The sequence below is a fragment of the Papio anubis genome, chromosome 6, assembly GCF_008728515.1.
Source record: "Papio anubis isolate 15944 chromosome 6, Panubis1.0, whole genome shotgun sequence".
NCBI classification, from domain to species: domain Eukaryota; kingdom Metazoa; phylum Chordata; class Mammalia; order Primates; family Cercopithecidae; genus Papio; species Papio anubis.
This window is the reverse complement of record NC_044981.1, coordinates 111349397-111374347: the sequence shown is the minus strand read 5'-3', so window position 1 is coordinate 111374347 and position 24951 is coordinate 111349397. Positions and strand designations below refer to the sequence as shown.

General features: G+C 45.1%; 1 protein-coding gene across 3 annotated transcripts in view; it reads left to right on the top strand.

The window, feature by feature from the left end:
• MTHFD1L (methylenetetrahydrofolate dehydrogenase (NADP+ dependent) 1 like) overlaps positions 1–14329 on the top strand; it is a 234558-nt gene extending 220229 nt beyond the window's left edge. For 2 of the 3 annotated variants that reach the window (XM_003898036.4, XM_009205868.3), the window contains exons 27-28: positions 6028–6148; positions 13970–14329. In XM_003898036.4, coding sequence (XP_003898085.2) covers positions 6028–6117 — 90 coding nt within the window. In that variant the 3' untranslated portion in view covers positions 6118–6148; positions 13970–14329. Of the gene's footprint in view, positions 1–6027; positions 6149–10026; positions 11201–13969 lie in introns of those variants that run through there. The other variant, XM_021937725.2, reaches the window with a different exon arrangement.
• The last annotated feature ends 10622 nt before the right edge of the window (positions 14330–24951 follow it).

Genomic DNA, 24951 nt, shown 5'->3' with positions numbered 1-24951 from the left:
CTGGGTGTCCTTGTAGTAAGCTCTTAGCAGGGACTGGGTCCTGGTCACCTGGGTGTCCTTGTCGTATGCTGTTAGCAAAGGTTGCTGAGTTGAATGAACTTCACCGTTTCAGTCCTTTCGTACAGTAAAAGGCACTCAAGAGAGTCCACGCCGTAGGGTTGATCAGCCACAACGAGAGAGAAATATACTCTAAGAGCACACACCATCAACCCCAGAGTATCCCCGCCGACCAGGAATGCAGTCACAGTGGTGCAGGTTCCCAACTACCCCAAAGAAATCCCAGGAGATTCCATCTCTACTAAGTCAAGCAAATAGAAATTCCAACTGTAGCAGCACAATCTATTTTCATTATATAGTGTGTGTGTGTATCTCTCTCTCCTTTTCCCTTGGTCACTTGACATTGATACTGGGCCATTTATCCTCATGCATCATCTTAGAGTTATGTTTGTATAATTATCAACATGGCCATTTGATATAAACAATTCTGTCCCCTCACATCCAAAGAAAAGGGAAGAAACAGAAAGAAAAGGCCTAATTTCTGAGCAATTGTTTGTTGTTTGTTTCCTATTTTCTAATTGTCCTCCATCTTTACTCATCTGTTTTTTTAAATATTAATTATTTTTTTGAGACAGGGTCTGGCTCTGCTGCTCAGGCTGGAGTACAGTGGTGCACATGGCTTACTGTAGCCTTGACCCCCTGGGCTCAAGTGATCCTCCCACCTGAGCCCCCTAAGTAATTGGGACCACAGTTGTGCACCACCACACCTGGCTAATTTTTCTTTTTTCTTTTTTCTTTTTTTTTGTAGAGATAGGGCTTTGCCATATTGCCCAGGCTGGTCTTGAACTCCTGGGCTCAATCCATCCTTCCACCTGAGCCTCTCAAAGTGTCAGGATTACAGGTGTGAACCACCATGCATGACCAAAAATTCTTGTTGAGGATCTAATATTGCCAGGCACTGTGTTAACAATTCAGAAAATACTCCTGCTTAATAAATAAAGACTTGAATTTTTTTCATTACTTCATTGAAAAGAAAATTTTTTTATTTAAATTATATCGTCAGCCAGGCGCAATTGCTCACCCCTATAATCCCAGCACTTTGGGAGGCTGAGGCAGACAAATCATTTGAGTCGGGAGTTCAAGACTAGCGTGGCCAACATGGTGAAACCTCGCCTCTACCAAAAATACAAAAATTAGCTGGACATGGTGGCGTGCGCCTGTAATCCCAGCTATTCGGGAGGCTGAGGCAGGAGAATTGCTTGAACCCAGGAGGTGGAGCTTGCAGTGAGCCAAGACCGCACCACTGCACTCCAGCCTGGCAACAGAGCGAGGCTCCGTCTCAAAAAAAAAAGGTGTAGAAGGACTGTCTTCTGCTTCAGATCATGAACTGTAGGAACAAAATAGATATGTGTAAAAATGCTGCTCTTTTTCTGAACCAAAATAAAATTAGATTTTTGTTGTTGTTGTTGGAAAAGGTAGTAGATTTCAGGAGAAATCAGAAAATAAATTATTTCAGAAACACAACAAAACTAAGTACAATGTTAAGTTAAGAAAATTATGTTGAGAAATTGTGATTCTATCACTTTATGAAACAGAATCTTTAGTAATTTTTAAACTTATACCAAGGATATTCTTTTATTTCTTAATGACTAGTTTGAAATATGTAACTATTCTCTCTGTACTGATTTTTAATTAGTGCTCATAAAGGCTATTGATAGAACTCATTCTTTCTCCAAAATAGAGTTAACCCAAAATCAGTAAAGATTCAGAAGATTCATTGTAGTAAAAATTCCAGTCATGAAGGGCAAACGCCCATGAATTTCAGCCTTTGTAGAAGAATCCATTAATGCAGCATTACAAGTAAGTACATTTTAGTGGCTCCTTAGTTATTTTAAGCAGGAGGCCTCCTTAAAGGGCACACAGATAAAGTCAACATAGATCTCCACTGACCCCAGGCGTGTGGCCAGAGGTCAACTCCCAACGGCTGTCTGGACTCCCTTTTCCCTGCAGTGCTGTATTGACTCTTGTCTCGGGGGTGACAATCCTTTGATAACAGTTTTTTTATTGGGAGAAAATTTGTGGGAATGCATAAGGTCTTGCTAACATAATTCCATATTATGCTTGCTCAACAGGAGAAGTTTTAGTTTAAACGTAGACTTATTGGAGATGGCTGTGTATCCACAGGTCAGGGAGTCTCGCGTCTGCAGATTCTTTGTGGTTTCTCGTCTGTTGTCACTTATCCCAAATAAGTAGCTGCGCTTCTTGGAAGAGATGATTGCGTCACTGGAAGGGGTCATGGGAGTCTTCTGATTGAACTCATTTTCCTCCCATCTGAAAGAAAGAAAAGTTGAAAACAAGAGGAAAGACATTTCACACTTCCTGGCATGTAATATCTCGGCCAGTTTTTGTTTGTTTCTTTTTTGAGACAGATTCTCGCTCTGTTGCCCAGGCTGGAGTGCATTGGTGCACTCTCGGCTCACTGCAACCTTTGCCTCCTAAGTGAGTTCAAATGATTCTCCTTCCTCAGCCTCTCAAGTAGCTAAAACGACAGGTGCTCATTACCATACCCAGCTAATTTTTGTTGGTATTTTTAGAAGAGAGAGTTTCGCCATGTTGGCCAGGCTGATTTCAAGTGATCTGCCCGCCTCGGCCTCCCAAAATGCTGGGATTACAGGCGTGAGCCACTGCTCCCAGCCTGGCCAGGTTTAGATCCTGGTTTTGTGACAGACTCAGAATGACTAGAAGATTCACATTCTGATCCACTGCAGCTAACAAATACAGCTCCAGTTACCGCGCGAATCCTGCACTGCCTTTCATCAGCAGATAGTTAAAGGCGGAGAATTGGGTTTTGTTGTTTGTAAAGATAGTGCGTGTAAACAAGCATGCAGTAAATTATGTTATCTGCAGTAGAATCTTCCATTGGTAGCTTTGGTCAAATGGACCCAGATACACCGCCTTCAGAGTTCTTCTTGTTTTGTCACCGTGAGTAGAGATTTCTATTTACACTGCCTCATCCGTACTGAAATCGTGTTGCAGTCTCAGAAGCTGCAACAGCCATAGAGTCCAGTGACATCCTTACCAGTAAGATATGCCTTTGACCTAGAGAGTGCATTTCAGGGGTGGGACAGCATCCCTGTGGCTAAATATGATTATTCATTTCTTTCTCTTAAACTATAAAATGCTTGTTCTTTTTCAAATCCATAGCTACGCACAGATTATAGAGGCATCTTAAAAAGCCTTCTATAGCTGGGTGTAGTGGCTCACGCCTGTAATCCCAGCGCTTTGGGAGGCTGAGGCGGGTGGATCACTTGAGGTCAGGAGTTTGAGACCAGCCTGGCCAACATGGTGAAACCCCGTCTCTACCAAAAACACAGAAAATTAACCAGGCGTGGTGGCGGGTGCCTATAATTTCAGCTACTCTGGAGGCTGAGGCAGGAGAATCGCTTGAACCCGGGAGGTGGAGATTGCAGTGAGCCAAGATCGTGCCACTGCACTCCAGCCTGGGTGAGAGTGAGACTCTGTCTCAAAAATTAAAAAATAAAAATAAAAATAAAACCTTCTATAAAAGCCATAAGATGCCCGCAAATGCCATCTCAAAATGCGGTTAGGCAGGGAAATTACCTGGTATGAGTTGTAACCTAGGCAGCTGGAAAAAAATATGTGTCCACCAGTTACCCTTGTGTTTGATGTTTCAATCTGTAGAACAGTAAGTGTGGTTTTCTTTCTGAGGTCTCCCCCATTATATGCACTCACTGGAGTAACCAGAGAAAAATGTTACCCTCCTGCTGGGAACTTTAACGTCAGAGGCTATGATACCCATCTTCATACCTAAAGTTTTAACATATAGCAAGTCCCCACCTACAAGCAGGTCTTGTGTCAAAAGTGTAGTTGTAGTTAATTGTTTGGAACCCAGAATGGATTTTCCCATGGGCGTGTTATGAATGGCAGCTGTATTCCAGGCAGCTGTGGAAGCCTTTTGAGCCCATTTATATACCTGAAGTGCAGTCCTGTGCAATTAGCAAGACAAGAACCAGCCATCATCCATCACAATGTTTTATGTGGTCTCCCAGCATCCCCCCTCCCACTCTTAGCCGGCCCAGCCAGGCAGGGAAGGGGGTGTTAATGAGGCCTGCAGGTGCACAGATTTGCTCTCCACCTGCTGCATCTGCAGGGGTTAAGCAGGCTTTCCTCTCCTCTTCCCCCTCACCATTCCTCCTCTCCCTCTCCTCACCCCCAGTTTCCCTTTCCCTGTGCTGAAGGGGCTGGGCAGTGAAGTGAGGAAGGGCGGCTGGAGCTGTTGGGGGCTGAGGCCACATTGTGCAGGTCACATCAGAACCCCCTGGCGACTTGCTCCAGTTGCAGATTCAAATGCAGCAGGCCTGGGGTGGGCTCTGAAATTCCAAATATCTAACAGGCTCCCAGGTAATGCCCATGCACAGGCCCACAGGACCCATCTGAGTAACAGGAGTCTCTAAACACCATGCGGGGAGGAGAGGCTGGTGAAGAGGGAAACCTCGAGTCACGACTGAAAGGCAGTGGAGGGTGAGAGCTGAGTTCTATTCTCTAGGCCTTAGGGAAGTCCCTTTTACACTGAGAACTTTTTGCCATGTGGGAAGAAGCAGGCAAACCCTGGATGCCATCAGATGCTGGCACATCACAGCCTCATCTCATCCAAGCGGTCTTGGCCAGGGCATGTGGAGGTTCTACATGACATGGCGTTAACCCTCAGGAGAGCAGGCACAGTAGAACCCGAGTGTCTCCTCCAAGCAAATGGGTGCAGCATTGCCCCATGCAACTGGGTGCAGCATTGCCCCGTGCGACTGGGTGCAGCATTGCCCCGTGCGACTGGGTGCAGCATTGCTCCATGGGCATCATTTGTATGAGACACTCACTATTAAAGCACAGTAGGAAATGCTGAAATGGAAACGGAATGGGTCATCTGGGAGCCCCAGAATCTAGACCCTTTGAGCAGTGTTTCAGGGCCTGAGGATCCGTCGGGGGGCCAGCGTCAGAGGCCCCAGCACACACAGGGCTTCTGATCCAGGAGGAGAGTGTGCGGTTTGAAGATCTTTCATCCCAACACAGCAAAGCGGTGAAGAACCAGTTTTCATCCTGTCTCCACCACTAACTAGCCGTGTGTCCTTGAGCTCATACCCTCATGCCTAAATGTCCTGTGTCCTCATCTGTAAAGTAAGGCTAAAATGAGTACCTACCTCATTAGGGTGCTGGGAAGCTCAATGAGATCTTTTCTGTAAAACCCTTAGACTGTCCATCAAGTGTCACAAAAGCAGTAGTAGGGGTGGCCGTGGCAGTATGGTAGGGGTGAAATGAGTAATTTGAGAGTATAGGCCTACTAAAGTCAAATTTCTGGTGTTGCAACTTATTACTAGTGTGACCTGGGGCAAGTGACTTAGCCTCTCCAAACCTCAGTTTCTTCGCTTGTGAAATGGAAATAATAAAAGTTCCTACCTCCTACATTATTGAGAGGATAAAATGAGGAAAGCACGTAGCACAGTGCCCGTCAACAAAGCAAGCTCTCAGTGCATACCAGTTACTGTTACTGAGGGAGACTGCAGTGACGACTGGCATCTGAACAGGAGTTTTCCAGCCATGCTCCGGGAGCTGTAGGTTTTACAAAAATGTGTCTTGGGGATGAGAAGGAGACCAGTATTCACCCTGCCCACACCCGCTGCCCCCTTCAACCTGATGGGCTTGTCTTTGTTGGGGTTCAGCATGAAGATTTTATTGAGAAGAAAAGGTTTGGAAGATCACTGTTTTGTAGTTTGGGTGTGTTGTGGGGCCACAGGGAAGATAAATGGTCTCAATTTTCAGGAAGTTGACATTTGCCTTTTCTATTTCATTTCCTTAAACAAAAATTGAAATATCAGATGACAAATTTAAAGAGATACATGCATATAAAACCTAAAGTTCTATGAGGCTGTACTGAATGATAGAGTTCATTTGCGTCATCAGACGCTGTGGCCACTTTATAGCATTTGCTAATCTCTAACACTCGTTTTTTTCCCCCAGATGAGCACCATGCCAGGACTGCCCACCCGGCCTTGCTTTTATGACATAGATCTTGATACTGAAACAGAACAAGTTAAAGGCTTGTTCTAAGTGGACAAGGCTCTCACAGGACCCGATGCAGGTAGGCTGATGTGCTTCAACCTTTTCTCTCTTTGTTTTTTTCCAGTTCGAATCCTTTTTTTGTCATACTTGTTTTTCTGATACCACAGAAGTGATCTGATAAATCCTTTCGTTCCTTGGTTACTCAAATTCCTACCAAATGACTTTCCATGACTGGAGTTCACTCCTGGGTGTGGATGTGAATGAGATGCTCAGATGCTCAGTACACAGCCCTTAGTGTACCTGTGCGTGAGTCCAGTGATAGCCAAATTATGTCATCCCTGAATATAGGTATGTTTAGAGCATCTCTGACCATAACAGAACTCTGTAAACTCATTATTCTTTTCCAGGATTAAAACCAGCATCTGTTGTAATTTTAAAAGAGTAACTTCCTACCTTCCTGCCACGTATCTCTTGGTACAGAGTTAGAATCCTGTGAAAGAGGAATCTTGGTGTATCCGTTTCCTGGGGCTGCCATGACAAAGTATCACAAACTGGGTGGCTTAAAACAGGAAAGTCTGAAACAGTTCTGGAGGCTAGAAGTCCAAAGTCAAGGTGTCAGCCAGGCCATACACCCCCCCCACCCACCCGATACTCTGGGGGAATCCTTACTGGCCTCTTCCTAGCATCCGGTGGTGGCTGTCACAACCTGGCATTCCCACCTTGCAGCTGCGTCACGCCCGTCTCAGCCTCTGTGGTCCCACCGCCTTCTCCCTGTGTCTGTCTCACATGCTGTTCACCCTTGTAAGGACCCCAGTCCTATTGGATTAGGTAGGGCCCACCCTAAGAACCTCCTTTTAACTTGATTACTCTGCAAAGACCCTCCTTCCAAATCAGATCACTCTCACAGGTGCTCAGGGTTAGGACTTAAGCATATCTTTTAGGGGACACAGTTCAACCCAGAACACTCGACCGTGGCACAACAGGTGTGTTCGGCTCTCATGTCCCTGGACCGACACACAGCAATAGGACAGACCATTTCACTAGAGGGCCCCATGGGTCCCAGGAAGGACAGGGCAGCAGAAAGTAGGCCACTTGATGACTTCCGGTCTGCACAGTCTCAGGTTGGGCTTTGAGTTTGAGCTGTCTTAGGCAGCCCAGACCTGGGAACTCTCCGTCTTATTCATGTCCACCCCACAGCACTGCAGCCATACCTGCTGGCTTCTGTCCTGACTCCCCATTGGGAAGAAAAATGACCACATTCCTAAACCTCCTCCCTGGGGGACAACTTCTAATCAGAAGTTTGAAAGACTGAGGGCTGCTTCTCCTACCCCAGGGATCAAACATGTCCTCACCATATTCTAAAGACACATTCCTTCCCCTGCAAGCATCCCGCCTCCTTCTCCCCACTGACTCCTGTTCCTGAGCCCAGAACCTCTCCCTCTTGCCAGCATATTCTCAGCCTTTGCAGATGAGCTTCCATGACCTAAGGACCCTCTTCTTCAACCACCTCTGAGTTACAGCTGCAAGCCAGGCATCCAGGATTCTCATTTCATTTGTTTCACTACTAGTAGTCCACCTGAGGACTTGTTGTTGTTGTTGCTTTTTGAGACAGAGTCTTGCTGTGTCACCCAGGCTGGAGTTCAGCGGTGTGATCCCGGCTCACTGCAACCTCCGCCTCCCAGGTTCAAGCGATTCTCTTGCCTCACCCTTCCCAGTAACTGGGATTACAGGTGTGTGCCACCACACCCTGCTAATTTTTGTATTCTATTTGTTTATTTTTTATTTTATTTTATTTTATTTTATTTTTTGAGACAGAGTCTCACTCTGTCACCAAGGCTGGAGTATAGCGGCACCATGTCAGCTCACTGCAACCTCTGTCTCCTGGGTTCAAGCAATTCTGCCTCAGCCTCCCAAGCAGTTGGGATTACAGGCACCCACCAGCACACCCAGCTAGTTTTTATATTTTTAGTAGAGAAGGGGTTTCACCATGTTGGCCAGGCTGGTCTCAAACTCCTGACCTCAGGTGATTCACCCACCTCGGCCTCCCAAAGTGCTGGGATTACAGGCAGGAGCCACCATGTCCGGCCTAATAGAGATGGGGTTTCACCATGTTGGCCAGGCTGGTCTCAAACTCCTGACCTCAAGTGAGCCACCTCCTCTGGCCAAGTTTTTTTGTTAAGCCTTTGTTGCTAAAACACTAAAGACCTAGGCTATGGTGAGAAAGATAAGGGACCCATAAATGAAATTACATTAAAACAAGGTGTGAAATTGTTTGTTTTGGGTTGTGGATGTTGTTTGGGTAGTGTTTGTATGTGGTTTTTGCTGAGAAGCGGGAGCTGTGTTAAGTTGGAGCCATAACTGCATCTTTTATCTTTGTTATTTCAGAAAAAAAAAACTCTAGAAAATGAAGTAAGGGAGACTAGTTTAACAAAGAAACCCATAAACTCAAGCATTGATAAAATGTTGTTTGTCTTTTGGTGTGAGTTTGTGTGTAGCGAATGTCTTGCATTCCCCAGTAAGGCCGTGGGGAAATATTGCTATGTCCCCAGTTGCTAGTTGGCCTAGCAATACCAACTAATCTCTCTTTTTATGTCAGGAACCCATTATGTTACATTTCTGCTGTTTGTCATTTTTCTCCAGAATAAGTGTGTTCAATTCTCCTATCTGTCTTGGACAGTATTTTTCCAGCTTTTTGGTGAGTTTTCACATGCTCTCCAAGTAGGTCACGTAAGTCCAGTTATACCTTAATCATTGTAGTTAGGACTCAAGTAATGCGAAGGGACACATCCTTAGCTTTACTGATACATACCCTTAAATCCTTTATTACCTACTCCCTAACAAGAGTTCCTCCAGATCTTATAGACGGGGCCTGCAGGGCAGGACAGGGGCCTGTGGTAATTACCTCCGATGCACTGGGCATTGTGCTAAGCACTTTGCAGGGGTGGTCACAGCACCTCTGCAGCCAAGTGTTGTCCCATAAGGCCACAAGGCTTCAAGAGGACCAAGCCTACCCCTTGGTCACTGAGGGGTGGCCCTGGTCTGCAAGGCTACAGAGCTGCCTTGCCACCCTGTGGCACTGCCTCTCGTTTCGTAGCTGGCACACATCATTTTGCCAGCCTCATCACATGTCATGCTGGCATCAACCCAGGGAGGTGGGTAGTATTTTTGTTTAAGAGCTGCAAGAACTCTGCCCAGAGCAGTCGACAACCTGCTCAAGTTGTGCAGCTAGTGACTCCAAAAGCCAAGACTCAACTCCCATCTGTTGACTCTCGATATTACCCCAACCTTTATGCCCCAAACCGAAAGATGCCCTTTTCATTTCAGTCACGGGCAAAATGAACTTTGGCCCATTCCAAAAGATGATATCAGCTATTTGAACAGACAGGTATTTGAGGATAATGGGGTAATTTTTTTTTAAATAAGTAAAGATGATTGTTTGGGTATTAAAAGCTATGATTTTGTCATAACTCTTTTTAGTCCAAGTATAATAGAGCCAGCTCTTTCCTAATTCTCTAATGGAATGGCATTTCCACCCTCTACCCACCCCCCAATCCAAGGCCTCCTTCTTCTTTGTGAATTGCTAAATACTGTTCTAGGCTAAGTGGGCAGTGGTTCAAAACCCATCGTTTGACCCTGCTGGAACAATCAAAAACAGATCCAGTGTCCTAAGATAAAACCACCATACAAAGCAAATGTTCCCTCTCGGTGGCTCCTCAGTAATGACCCAGCAAGCATTGTCTGTTTCCTGTGCCTCTCACTGTAGCCATCAGGGACCACTTCTACTAATAATCAGAGGTCTGTGGCTGTTCAAAATGCATAAGATAAAAACGTTAAAGCTCGGACAAGCGTGGGCATCCGAAAGGAAATGTCTGGCTTGCTGACTTTGCTCCCTCAGGGATCACACCGTAGATGACATGGATACCCAGGTACTGAGCAGCACACTCATTATTCCCCCAGGAAAGTGTTGAAGGCGCCTCCCACTCGGGAAGAAGATTGCGCTTGGTTGATGACAACTTTCTGTCCTTCCCTTCCTCACCTTTCAAGCCTGTTTCACCTCCTAGGAAACCATGTGAAACCAAAGGTGAACGTTATATGCCAAAAAAGCACCAGAATTTGAGCTCTCCTTGCTCCCTCTTCCCAAGACTTCTCTGTAGTCCCTTCACTATTGTTAGAATAAGGGCATGACTCATTCTTTTGGATGTAACTAAATAGAACTAATTAAAATAAGTTGTTTGTCCCAGTGAAATTGATCCGGCTGTTGAGTCTTTTGTTTAAAGATTATTGGAACGAAGGATTTGATATTTTTTCCCCCTATTCTGTTTTCTCATTCCGAAACTTTATCATATTTCTGAACTTTGGCAAGATTCATTCAAATGAACACACAATAAAGTCTGGCAAATTTCCTAAAGAATTCAGGGACTCCCTTCTTTATTCCGCTCTGAAAAGTTATGTTGAGTACGGAATCAGATTTACTCCAGTCCTGCTATAAATGTTTGTTATTTACAAAAGAATTGCTTTTTCTTGAATTACACATGCAGAAATAAGTTCAGGAAAGAAACTCATTTCTTTCCTAAACTGGCTTATGGCATCAACAGACAAATGGTTAAAGAGAATGTGGTATGTATAGACAGTGGAATACTATTTAGCCATTAAAAAGAATGAAATAATGTCATTTACAGAAGCGTGGATGGAAGTGGAGGTTATTATGAGAAATAAACTGGGCACAGAAAGACAAGTGCTGCATGTTCTCACTCTCATGTGGAAGCTAAAAAGCTTAGCCTCATAGGCAGAATAAATGGTAGATGCCAGAGGCTGGGAAGGATGGGTGGCTGGGAGGAGGGTATGAAGAGAGGTTGGTTTTGGGTACAAACATACAGTTAGACAGAAGAAATAAGCTCTAATGTTTGATCGCAATCTAGGATGACTATACTCAGCAACAATATTTTGTATACTTCAAAGTAACAGGAAGAGAGTACTTGAAATGATACCAACATACAGTAATGATAAATATTCAAGATAATGGACACCCCAGTTACCCTGACTTGATCACTACACATTCTAGGCATGTAATAAACACTCCCATATACCCCATAAGAATATAAAATATTAGGCCGGGTGTGGTGGCTCATGCCCGTAATCCCAGCAATTTGGGAGGCCAAGGTGGGTGGATCACTTGAGCCCAGGAGTTTGAGACCAGCCTGGGAAACATGGCGAAACCCTGTCTCTACTAAAAATAGAAAAATTAGCCAGGCGTGGTGGTGCACACCTGTAATCTCAGCTACTTGGGAGACTGAGGCAGGAGAATCGCTTGAACCCAGGAGGTGGAGGCTGCAGTGAGCTGAGATCATGCCACTGCACTCTAGCCTGGGTGACAGAGCAAGACTCGGTCTCAAAAATGTATGTAATGTATCAATACAAGGGAAAAATGGGCAGAAATTTTCAATGATATTTAATAACCATAAATTAATCTTGAGTTGGGTTGCTGCCTGCCAGCCCTTCTGTGAACATGATTTGTTCAGTCGCAAGTCACAAACCACAGGGTTACAAAGTGCCCTGGGAGGGCACCTGAGCTCTGTAGTTTTAGTCTTGAAACTTTATCTTTTCACAGAGCAATTCAAAAATTGCTCATCACCATTGTGTTCCGAGAAAAGAGGTGCCAATGTATCACCCTGAGCCATCCAAGGAGTGCTGTGTGCCCTCTTCCTTTCCGCTTCCAGGCGGGGGCCAAGTAGGATGGAAGCTCCAGCTTTATACTTAAATAATCCTCATCAACATCTAAAAGATAGTGATAATTAAATCTCTCCTATGTTGCTAAATTAAATCTCTCCTATCTAACTAAAATGGAATGTTTTAAAGCTTAGGTAACAATTGTGAAATTCTTAATTCCCCTTAAAAACATTTTTTTCTTAGCACATTTTGATTTCTTATTCCCATGCCAAAATAGAATGTTTCGTATATGATATCTTCCAAAATATTTTCCCACTGAGTTAACTTCTGAAATTGCTTCTTCCAATGATAAGCAATAAACAACAGATTGGTTTTTACATTCTCACCTTAGCTATTGCATCTCTGATTGTTTTCATCTGTAATGAGACTTTCTATACTTTGGCCAGTCCTTCTGTTTTTCTTAAAATATGGGACCACAGGCCGGGCACGGTAATCCTGTAATCACATCTGTAATCCTAGCAATTTGGGAGGCCGAGGCAGGCGGATCACCTGAGGTCAGGAGTTCAAGACCAGCCTGGCCAACATGGCAAAACCCCATCTCTACTAAAATTACAAAAATTAGTCGGGCATGGTGGCAGGTACCTGTAATCCCAGCTACTTGGGAAGCCGAACCCCGAGAATTGCTTGAACCCAGGAGGCGAAGGTTGCAGTGAGCTGATATTGCGTCGCTCCATTCCAGCGAGGGCGACAGACCAAGACTCCATCTCAAAAAAAAATAAAGTCAGACCACAAACTCTAAGCCCCTTTAGACACAAAATCACGGGATACAAATGTAATGTGGCTAATCAGCTGGTCCTCCACCACCAATCTCCGGAGCATGGAAGGCCTTGTCCAGCCTTGCCTTGCCAAGCAAAGGGTCATCTCTACCCTAGCACGCCATCCCAAGAGTCATTGACCCTCAGGTCAAGGGATACCAGAGCCACTACAGTGAGGCTGGCCGTGTCTCTGAAATATTTTCTTTTTGTTCATCTTTGTTGTGCTTATAATACTCCTGTTTTCTGTTTATTCCCCTCACTTGAATCAGATGTTAGGGGAGTATTTGAAGCTCCTCGTTCCCTCTCTTCATCAATATCTTCTGTCTAGAAACTAATCAAGCACCCTATCTGGCTCCAAACCGCTCAGTTATCTCTGGGAGGCCAACTCACAGGATTTCAGCAGAGTTGCACTTTCTTGGCCTAAAAGATAAGTCCTTCCATGTATCAACTCAGATTAAAGGCAACATATTGCATTTACATTTTAGAGGGGTGAACACATTTTTTTCTGGGACTTAAGTGTTGTTTTGTGTCTTCGTTTTTGTTTTTGCTTTTGTTTTTAACGTCGTTTGATTTATTTCTCTTTCTAAGAGATTACAGGATTCAAGAATGGCAACGAATCTTAATAGCCTTTGAGAGAAAGCAGCAAAACTTTAGTACTAATTTCCAGGACCATGAACTTCCATGCTGTCCTAAATGGTATTTTTCAGACATTGCTTTCTGTGCCTACTCGATAAAACCCAAAATCCAAGGTAACAGGATTCCTTATCTAAAATCCTAAACAAGGCTGGGCATGGTGGTTCACACCTGTAATCCCAGCACTTTGGGAGGCCGAGGCAGGTGAATCACTTGAGCCCAGGAGTTCAAGACCAGCCTGGCCAACATGGTGAAACCTCGTCTTTACTAAAAATACAAAAATTAGCTGGGCATAGTGGTGCACACTTGTAATCCCAGCTACTCAGGAGGCTGTGGCAGGAGGATTGCTTGAACCCAGGAGATGGAGCTTGCAGTGAGCCAAGATCTCACCACTACACTCCAGCCTGGGTGACAAAGTGAGACTCTGTCTCAAAAAATTAAAAAAAAAAAAAAAATCCTAAATATTCTCATTCCACAGGATCCTACAAACTTGGAAGTTCTGGGAATTCTGCCAGTATCCCCAAGTAAATCTCTTGGGAAGTTTAGAATGCTGCATGGCGTAGCTGTGCCTGCCCTTCCAGAGTGGTGCAGACTGATTCTCCACGTCTGCTAAGTCAAATATTCCAAACACAGATCAGCCTTATCTAGTGAACAGAACCATCGCTCTGCTCTTGAATTTTCTTTTGGCCTCAAACTTTAGAGCTATAACGTGTTAACGGTTTAACACCAGAGGAGAAAGCTATTCTTAAACTACTCAAACATGTTTTTTTTTTTCTATTTTTCAGACTCCTGAAACAGACTACTCTTTGCCTTTTTGCTGCAGTTGGAGAAGAAACTGAATTTGAAAAATGTCTGTTATGCAATGCTGGAGACACAGTGAAATAGGCCAAAGATTTCTTCTTGGTTCAAGATGAATTCTGTTCGCAGCGGAGTGTGGCATTCAGCAAAAGGACCTCCACCAAGACTGAAAGAAACTAATTTATTTCTGTTTCTGTAGAGTTTACATTATTTCTACTGCTTATACTTTAGAATGTTTATTTTATGAGGACTAAGGGATTAAAAGAGTGTGAACTAAAAGGTAACATTTTCCACTCTCAAGTTTTCTACTTTGTCTTTGAACTGAAAATAAACATGGATCCAGAAAAGCAACCAGCAAGTTTTCAGTGCCAGATAAAACTCTCTGCCCTCTAGAGGTAACTCCTCATGGGAGGCAGCTGGGAGTGTTACCTGACACCGATTTCCTAGAAAACTGGGAAGGCAACCAAGCTTCTTAAACGTGACAAGAAAAGCAATAATACGCATCGAGAAATAGCTAATCAATCGGGAAATCTGACTGTCAGGGATCTCTTGTAATATCTCTTGGAATGAAGTGCGCTGTGTATCCAATGCTATTTTCCAGCGCCAGTGAAGTTGCTATTTCTTACCTAAAACAAATGGGTTTATGCTAGTTTCTTCCACCAAGGAATGAGTCTCAATGGCCATTAAACTTTCTAAGGCCCACAGGGCTAGAAAAAGTCGCTCTTAAAGGTCAGGTGTTTGGAAAATGTTTTTCCTTTTGCCCAACCCTTAATTAATGGTAGAGAATGTTCTGTGGCCTATTCCCCTCACTGGGAGTTCCTGACCCTTCTTTGTTTTCCAATTTTCCTACAATAATATAAAATTACGTAAAAGTTAAAACAAAACCAAGGATTCAGGAAGAAACAAGCAGTGATTGTCCTCTAGGCAGCCTAAAGAAAATAGTCACCATAAATATCTTAGATGTCCTCCAGGCATATCCTGCAGGATCTTTCCTGCGTCCTCTCGTCCTACACCCTCCAGTGACCCTGCCCAGCCATTGCTCAGCCCATAATGCATCTTTATGCACAATTTGTCCCAAAACACTGTTTAGGAACTCAAAAGCCTCCCACTCAAAAGCTGTCCGTCCCAAGAATAATTTCACTTGGCAATTCTGAAGTGTCCTTCCCCATCCCTGCCCTTTATTTGGGAGTACACCTCTCCAAATATACAGTAAAACACCAGTTAACTGTATATTTGGAGAGGTATACTCCCAAATCAAGGGCATATCCCTCTCCCTTTACAGTAAATTTGTAAACCCTTTATAATCTTCAAATAGATGCATACATTGAAAACCCTATATATTCCACTCAGAAAGCTGTCTTTTTTTTTTTTTTAAGATTGGGGGGGGCTCACTCTGTTGCTCAGGTGGAGTGCAGTGGTGCAATCATGACCCACTACAGCCTCAACCTCCCAGGCTCAGCCTCCAGAGAAGCTGGGACTACAGGCACGCACCACCCCACCCAGCTAATTTTTGTATTTTGGTAGAGACAGGGTTTCACCATGTTACCCAGGCTGGTCTCAAGGTCCGGGGCTCAAGCGACCTGCCCACCTCAGCCTCCCAAAGTGCTGGGATTAGAGGCGTGAGCCACCATGCCTAGCCATGAATTGATTTTTAAGCAGTTGCCTTCTGCTACTCATGTTTTTATTCTTTTCCTCTGCACTGAAAAGTTAATTTTCTATTTTTGAAAACATTTTTTAAAAAAATATTTTAGGAATCTCCATTCAAAAAGCTTTAGCCTGGGGACTCCTTTCCTTACCTACTTTTACCAGACAACTCATCAACTCAAAAAGTAAATAAGCATCCTGCATTCCAGTGCGGGAGAGTTTTCCACTGCTCACTTTGGAAGGACTATCATCCAGGTGCTGCTGGAAACCGCAAACTGTTTCCCATTGTGTAGGCTCATTCAAAGTCCTCTGGGTGTCGTAACTCGGGCTCTGATGGATTTGTTTTTGCTCATTCGCTACCCTACTGATGGTAGCGTGTATTTGACTCCCACTGAGTGATATGCAGTCTCCATTACGAAGAAAGGTTAATTAATGGGCTCATGAACTCCCGATGACTTAGGGCATTCACAGAGAAAAAGAAGTATTATTATGGGGAGTATTGGGAGGAGCCAGTTATCAACCATCTCTTCTGAGGCCACAGCATGAGAAAAGAAAAATCACATAACCTTTGGCGTGGTGGGTTTCAGTTAGAAATCTTCCCAAGAAGAGTGGATACTGATTTCTTTCTGCCTTTAATTGAAATGTAAAAAACTAATAGGCCAGAGATGGTGAGTGGCTCCAATTACCCACTGTGGCGCACAAATGTGTGATCATGCCCCCGTCTGCTTGAGGACTGGCAGTAGTGACATCTGCCAAGGTGAGGTCCCAGACCAGAAGAATCATCTGTGAAAGCTGCCCAAAGAACACACTATAGGGATTAACTGAGGAAGAGATGCATAGGGACTTGGGAAAACAGCAGCAAGGCAATGAGCCAACCCACTCATTCAGAATTCTTTTTTTTTTTTCTTTTTTTTTTTTGGTCTTTTTTTTGTTGAGACAGAGTCTTGCTCTGTCGCCCAGGCTGGAATGCAGTGGTATGATCTCGGCTCACTGCAACCTCCACCTCCCAGGTTCAAATGATTCTCCTGCCTCAGCCTCCCAAGTACCTGGGATTACAGGCATGCACCACCATGCCCAGCTAATTTGCATTTTTAGTAGAGACAGGGTTTCGCCATGTTGGCCAGACTGGTCTCAAACTTCTGGCCTCAAGCCATCCACCCACCTCCGCCTCCCAAAGTGCTGGGATTACAGGCGTGAGCCACCACTCTGGGCCTCATTAATATTCTTTTTATTCCCCTATTGTCAGGGTTATTTTGTTTGTTTTAACTAGAGTGTGTATGTTTAATACACTTAAAGCTATAAGGAGTATTTTTCACAATAGATATTTAAAGAGAATCCTAGTTCCCTCCCATCTGATAGTAGCCAGGGTTTGTTTTGTTTGTTTGTGTAACTAGAATGTGCCCAGCCTGTTTTTATCATAATTTACCTTCTATATTCCCAGAAAATCCACATACATATATTTGTACATTGCTTTTTCATAAATGTGTTCACACAAGGGAGTAAAAATTAAGTAACAAGTGCATTTTTTTTTCTTTTTTTTTGAGGAGTCTCACTCTGTCGCCAGGCTGGAGTGCAGTGGCGTGATCTCGGCTCACTGTAACCTCCGCCTCCCAGGTTCAAGCAATTCTCTGCCTCAGCCTCCTGAGTAGCTGGGATTACAGGCGCCCGCCACCATGCCTGACTAATTTTTGTATTTTTAGTAGAGACAGGGTTTCACCATCTTGGCCAGGCTGGCCTTGAACTCCTGACCTAGTGATCCACCCACCTCGGCCTCCCAAAGTGCTGGGATTACAGGTGTGAGCCACCGCGCCTGGCCAACAAGTGCATTCTTACAGCATTTGTTACAAACCTATAATCCGTATCCTCTGAAAAAGTCAAGCATTATGACAAAACAACTAGTCAATCAACAGATCTTCATGTAACACTGTAAACCATAATGCAGCCAGAGACAGATACACCCCAAAACTCTTAACAGCTGTACTTCAGAACAGCAGAATGAACTAGAATTCAGGGGTCTGAATTTGAATGGGGAAAAAATGTAACATCTTTATGGCTGTGATGTAGCATTTCCTTCCCTATTGTTTGTTTTGAGATAGGATCTCATTCTGTCGCCCAGACTGGAGTACAGTGGCACAATCATAGCCCACTGCAGCCTCCACCTCCCAGGCTCAAGCAATCCTCCCACCTCAGCCTCCCCAGTAGCCGGGACCACAGGCACACCACCACACCACACCACGCTAATTTTTTATTTTTTGTAGATACGAAGTCTTGCCACATTGTCCAGGCTGGTTTCGAACTCCTGGGCTCAAGTGATCATCTCACTTCAGCCTCCTAATGTGTTGGGATTACAGGCATGAGCCACTGTGAGTGGTTTTTTTTTTTTTTTTTTCCTAGCCACTAGACCTCCAGGGAAAAAGTACCTATGTCTTTGTCACCAATCACAGATATTTTAATATGACATGACAGTTTCTACAAATATTCAAAATAGCATTTATGCTTCTTACTGCATCAAAATTATAGTAGTTATTAGATCTCCCACTGTCTTTGTATCACATGTAAATAAAGAGGCACATACATTGCTATAACCAAATGTGGTACCTTTTCTATACTTTAATAATTGCATTTCAGGCTGGGTGCAGTGGCTCATGGCTGTAATCCCAGCATTTTGGGAGGCCAAAGCGGGTGGATCACTTGAGGTTAGGAGTTCGAGACCAGCCTGGCTAATGTGGTGAAAACCCATCTCTACTAAAAATACAAAAATTAGCCAGGCATGGCGGCACACACCTGTAGTCCCAACTACTCGGGAGGCTGAGGCAGGAGAATCGCTTGAGCCAGGGAGGCAGAGGTGGCAGTGAGCCAAGGTCACGCCACTGCACTCCAGGTGTGCAACAAGAGCAAAATTCTGTCTCAAAGAAAAAAACAAGCATTTTACTATCATTGATTTGTTTTATAATCGTAAGTGTTTTCATTTAGGCATTTAAAAAATATTCTAAGAAGGGATCCATGGGCTTCACCAGCTTGTCCAAGGGCATCCGAGGCACATAAAAGGTTAGAATCCCCTGGACTAGATGAGATGCTAACAGCCTAGGTTCTGGTTCTGTGGCAGCATTACCTAGTCTCCAATGTTGCTACCTCTACATCTGCACCTCAGTCCGTCTCTATAGGTCCCTGATCCAGGGTGCCTGGTGTGCCTATAATAGAGTCTTGATCTGTATGTAATGGTAACACAGGCAGCAACTGCCACCAAAGTTTCCCCAGCCTGATTCAGAGGATGCACAAGAAGCTCTGGACATGGTGGAGTGCCTAAGCCGTGGTTAGCAACTCCACCCCCAAGCCAGCCCCTGAGCTCCCACCCCGCCCTCCTCTGAGGCCAGGCTTCTGCACATGGTTTTAGATGCTGCCCAGCAATGGAGTTCTCACCTGACCTGGGTCCTGCCCGTAGCTCACACAGGGCCACAGCTTGCATATTAGTGGTCAGACAGCATTGCTCACGGTAGATGGGACGGAGTTGAATAGCCAGTGTACATTCCTGAAAGACCAGAGTCCGACCACTTGGCAACTGTGGGTGGAATGCTGCCTACGAGAGCACCATGTCCTAAACATACATGTACATAACCATGGAGTCAGTGGATTGTCCAGGGAACTGCTATTGATGAGTGCTGGGCCTTCCTAAAGGTCTTGGTAAAATGGTTGGTTTCTAGGACAAAAGGCATATCATGAACCACAAAGGATGGGGAAAATACTTCACAAATTGGAGTAGGACCATAAAGTTAAGTCTTCAATATGAGTAAGAAAAAATTAATTTTATTTTATTTTATTTTTTGAGATGGAGTCTCACTCTGTCGCCCAGGCTGAAGTGCAGTGGCACGATCTTGGCTCGCTGCAACCTCCACCTCCCAAGTTCAAGTGATTCTCCTGCCTCAGCCTCCCAAGTAGCTGGGATTACAGGCACGTGCCACCATGCCCAGCTAATTTTCATATTTTTAGTAGAGACAGGGTTTCATCATGTCGGCCAGGCTGGTCTAGAACTCCTAACCTCCAGTAATCCGCCTTCCTCGGCCTCCCAGAGTGCTGGGATTACAGGTGTGAGCTACTGCACCTGGCCAAAGAATGAAATTCTTAACTTCACCTCCCTCCTGTGATCTCAGCCTTGTCAATGTAGGTCATCACCTTAGGTATTTTGTTTGTTTGTTTGTTTTGAGATAGAGTTTCGCTCTTGTTGCCCAGGCTGGAGTACAATGGCCCGATCTCGGCTCACCGCAATTTCCAGCTCCCAGGTTCAAGTGACTCTCCTGCCTCAGCCTCCCGAGTAGCTGGGATTACAGGCATGCGCCACCATGCCCAGCTAATTTTATATATTTTTACTAAAAATCTAGAGACGGGGTTTCTCCATGTTGGTCAGGCTGGTCTCGAACTCCCAGCCTCAGGTGATCCGCCTGCCTCGGCCTCCCAAAGTGCTGGGATTACAAACGTGAGCCACCGCACCCAGCTCACCTTAGGTATTTTTTGTTGTTCTCTTTTTGGGGGTGTTGGGGGACCGGGTCTCACTTTGTCACTCAGGCTGGAGTACAGTGGCATGATCTTGACTCACTGCAACCTCCGCCTCCTGGACTAAAGTGATCCTCCCACTTCGGCCCCTTGAGTAGCTGGGACTACAGGCATGCACCATCACACCTGGCTAATTTTTTATATTTTTCGTAGAGACAGGGTTTTGCCATGCTGCCCAGGCTGGTCTCGAACTCCTCAGCCCAAGCAATCCTCCACCTCTGCCTCCCCAAGTGCTGGGATTACAGGCGTGAGCCACCACACCCAGTCACCGTAGGTATTTTAATCCTTATTCTTTTGTGCTACTTAAACTCTAGGATAGCAACCTCCCCAGGTCCAAAGTGTGGCGCTTTCCTGTGTCCTAGGCTGTGGGTGCCCTGTTCCAACTACAATGGACAGTTTTCATGAGGCAGCACCCATAACTGGCCACATCCAGCGTATTCAAGTTAAGCAAAACCACAGGAGCCAGTTGCCCATAGAAATCCTCTCTGGGCAATTAATAGCAGGTCCCCAGGCATTTAGGGTAGTTTTTACTGCAGGTTTTAGAATTGCAACTTAAAAAAAAAAAAAGGCACAGAAGCTGGACATGGTGGCACGTGCCTGTAGTCCCAGCTACCCTGAAGCTGAAGCAGGAGGATCGCTTGTGGCCAGGAGTTCAAGGCTGCAGCGAACTCTGACTGTGCCACTGCACTCCAGCCTGGGTAACAGAGCAAAAAACTGGCCCTGGGATCATCTTCATTAGAATCACCTGAGAGAGTTGTTTACAAAATGCAGCTTCCTGTCTCCATTTAGATGTAATCAGCTGGACTCTGGGGATAATCCTGGGAATCTGTGTTTTAACAAATTCACAAGGTCATTCTTCTGCGTACCGAAGTTTAGGAGTTAACCTAAACTCCACTTTTGTATCACTGTTTGCCTAGCACAATGCCTAGCACATGGGAGGTGCTAGAGAAATACTCCTGGAAGGGATGAAGAGATGTTGAGAGCTGTCAACTCAGTGTGCCCCACCCACTGCGTATTTATGCACCGCCGCCACGACCTGCCTCCCCTCCCCCCACCGCCCATTAGAGCCCCTTCAATTCCTTGTATTCCTTTGGAGACAAGTCGTTTCAATTTTTTCTCACGTACCTTTCTCAGCTAAGGCTTTGCTAGGCTCCCAAGCTCCCAAAGTTTAATTCTTACGCCAGCTCAGCAACTGCAGTCCTCTTAGGAAGGTGCAACTGGCAGCAGAGGAAGGAAGTGTCATCTGAGCTCAGAAGCTCCCCTTCCAGGATCTTGTCTAATAATCCTTTAAAAGTTGAGTGCCTCCCAGGCCAGGCATCACACTAGACTCAGTGGATGAAGAAAGATGAACAAGTTTGGGAAGGGGTGCTTCTAAAATGGTCTCAGAACCCACTGAGAGGATCAGTGGGTGGGGGCTGGCGGGGTGAGACTGGGCTGGCAGGAGCTCCTGCAAGCAGCCTGAGGCCAGCCCTGGGGGATGGCTTTTCACCTGCCTGCCAGAGGCCTTGTATCCATGCTTTGATTCTTTTTTTTTTTTTTTTTGAGATAGAGTCTCACTCTGTCACCAAGCTGGAGTGCAGTGGCGCAATCTCGGCTCACCGCAACCTCCGCCTTCCGGGTTCAAGCGATTCCCCTGCCTCAGCCTCCAGAGTAGCTAGGATCACAGGCGCACCACCAGCACACCCAGCTAATTTTTGTGTTTTTAGTAGGGACGGGGTTTCACCATGTTGGCCAGGAAGGTCTTGATCTCTTGACCTCGTGATCTGCCCACCTCGGCCTCCCAAAGTGCTGGGATTACAGCCATGAGCCACCACGGCTCATGGCCAATTCATTTTTATAAAATCACATGCAGTGGTTAGGCTTCTCTTCTCCTTAGCACCCTAGGTTTGCATTTTAGTCTCCTGAAATGCTTTAAAAATACAAACTTTCAGATACGTTATTAACTGTATTTCATCCCAGGATTAAAAGGAGACTCCAGACAGGTTTGTGCCTGTGCCCCTCTGTTTTGGTGTGGCGGGCCTCAGAGGAGGGCAGTGTAATTGCAGAGACTGAGTTTGAGGTTAGAGTGTTTATGTAACAAATCAGCTCAACTTAAATATTTCTTGTGGTGCGGTCAGGGCTGCAAACATTCGCCCAGGACAGCAGCGTGAATGTCATCTGTTTATTCAACCCTGTGTGGGCATCGATGTTTATGTGAAAGGACCCTGATCGTTTAAAGCCAGTTAATATTTTCAATCATACATCATGTTGCTTTCGTATCTTACAATCAGGATTGTGAAGAGACAAGTTTTCCAAAAAATCAGACTGGTTGCATTTGTATATGTGCTTATGAGCAGACACATTTAATGAATGTTCATTTGGCAAAGTCTTACAATTAAGGATTTTTTCTTCCAGAGGTAATTACATGAGCCCTGATAATTTTCCTCTAAGTCAGCCTCTGATTACCTCCCCGCTTGATAGAGACAACATGTACCAGACAAACAGCGGAGACAGACTCCCTGAGAGAACTGCAAGCGCTCTCTGGGGTTCAGAACAAGCCAACTGTATGAGAAGTGATACTTTCCAACTTCATGTCTTCATGGAGGTGGATGCCAAGGGAATTTGGGGACCAGGGGAAAAGCAATGACGAGTAGCTCCCCTACTCCTCCCAAGACATTTTAGATTGTGGCTTCATTATTTAGTTTGAAATTTAAATTCCTGGAATATCAGACACCCCCAAACTCAAATGTGAGTAAAGAAATGCATTCCAAAGCCAAATGTAAATTCTTTTTAAATTATTCATGCACCTAGCTCACCATTAGAACAGATAATTGAAGTAACTGTAAATATGCATAAACAGAAATGACAGAAACAGAAACATCCACAACAAATTACAGATGGACAGAAAAATCCACTTAAGTGCTAAATAATTAGGGAGGAGAGAAGCCAAGGAAGGCAGGAGGCCATAGCTCTGGAGTGATGGGTGGGTTGGGACTATTCTGCAAACAGCCAGAAAGATGGGAGCCAATTTGGAGGAGAGGGAGGGGACCTGGCTGAAAGGAAGGGGCGTGGCGAGGGCTGAGGGGCAAAGCGTGTGTAGGGAAAGATAAATCCGTGGTGGGTTCTGGTTTCTGACAAGTCTGAACTCAGAGAGGCAAAAGTGACAGAGGGAACCCTGGTCAACATGAAAAAAAAAGAAAGTACGCTACAGATGAGATGGTGGGGGGTCTTCCGGGAACCACCAATCAGAGCACAGGGAAGTGACATCACATCTGCAGCTTCCCACCCCAGGGCTGGGCCCATTCGCTTCCCTGCGGATGAGCAGGGAGTCAAAATGTTCTTAGAAGCAATTCTCCTGTAGTAGATGGCAATTTGGGAACAAGAATATGCCAAGCGGAGGTGGGCGGATCACCTGGGGTCAGGAGTTTGAGACTAGCCTGGCCAACATGGTGAAACTCGGTCTCTACTAAAAATATAAAAATTAGCTGGGCATGGTGATGGGCACCTGTAATCCCAGCTACTCAGGAGACTGAAGCAGGAGAATCACTTGAACCCAGGAGGCAGAGGTTGCAGTGAGCGGAGATCGTGCCACCACACTCCAGACTGGGCAACAAAGGGAGACTCTGTCTCAAAAAAAAAAATATATATATATATATATGCTAATTGGCAAATGGTTTGAGGTTCCCCTATTTAAAAAAAAAATAGGGGGTTCAAAGCAGCTATTTAGAACCCAACAGGTTTTAAGGGTTAAGGAATATGATGTTCTCCCAGGGCCCCCCAAGTCCTTATTTGCCACCACAGTGTGTTCCCTTTCAATTGCACGAAGGTAACCGACAAAAGGAAACTCTCCGGAAAACTTAATGAAGTCGGCAAAGCAACCTGAGCATGAAAGTCCAATATTGGCTGCGATATTGATCATTCCTAAGTCAATGTACCTAAGTTAATCATGGAAAGTTCAGCTTTTAGCATAATTTTTTTCTTTGGAGACAATCTCTATTGCCTAAGCTGGAGCGCAGTGGCGCAATCACAGCTCACTGCAGCCTCGACCTTCCTGGGCTCAGGTGATCCTCCCCGCTGAGCCTCCTGAATAACTGGGACTACAGGCACGCACTATCATGCCCAGTTACAATTTTTTAAATTTTTTGTAGAGATGGGGTTTCACTATGTTGCCCAGGGTGGTCCCAAACTCCTGAACACAAGCGATCCTCCCACCTTGGCCTCCGAAAGTGCTGGGATTGCAGGCATGAGCCACCATCCCAGCCTCTTAGCAGATTTTGAAACGGGAGCAGAGATTTGAGTAGGTGTCCCCGCTTTGTACAGACATCTGGTGGTGGCTGACAGTTCTCATTCCAAGCCCTGGTCAGCAGCCCGGTGAGGACTGAGAGTGGAGACCAGATGCTTCAAAGAGCCACCAAAATGAAGGCTCACAGCAATTAGATAATAGTAGCAACAGGAAGCCAGTCAAGATGGGCATGCAGTTATTTAACATCTGATTCTAACAGTGAACATTGACTGAAAGATTAACATTTGCCAGGGACTATCCCAATGATCTTGCACAGATTATTTTATTTAATCCTACAACAACCTTAGAAAGTAGGTACATAGTAGCTTTTTAAAAAAATTTTTTCCTCATTTTGTAGTTAAGGAAACAGAGACTCCGAGAGGTAAGGGAACATACCCCAGATGCCACCATCTGCAAGTGACGGCTGGGATTCAGCCTGGTCCACCTGACTGTAGAGCCATGTGCGATGCACTGAGCACTTCTGCCTGAATCCAGTGGGGGCCGTCCAGGTTGGGA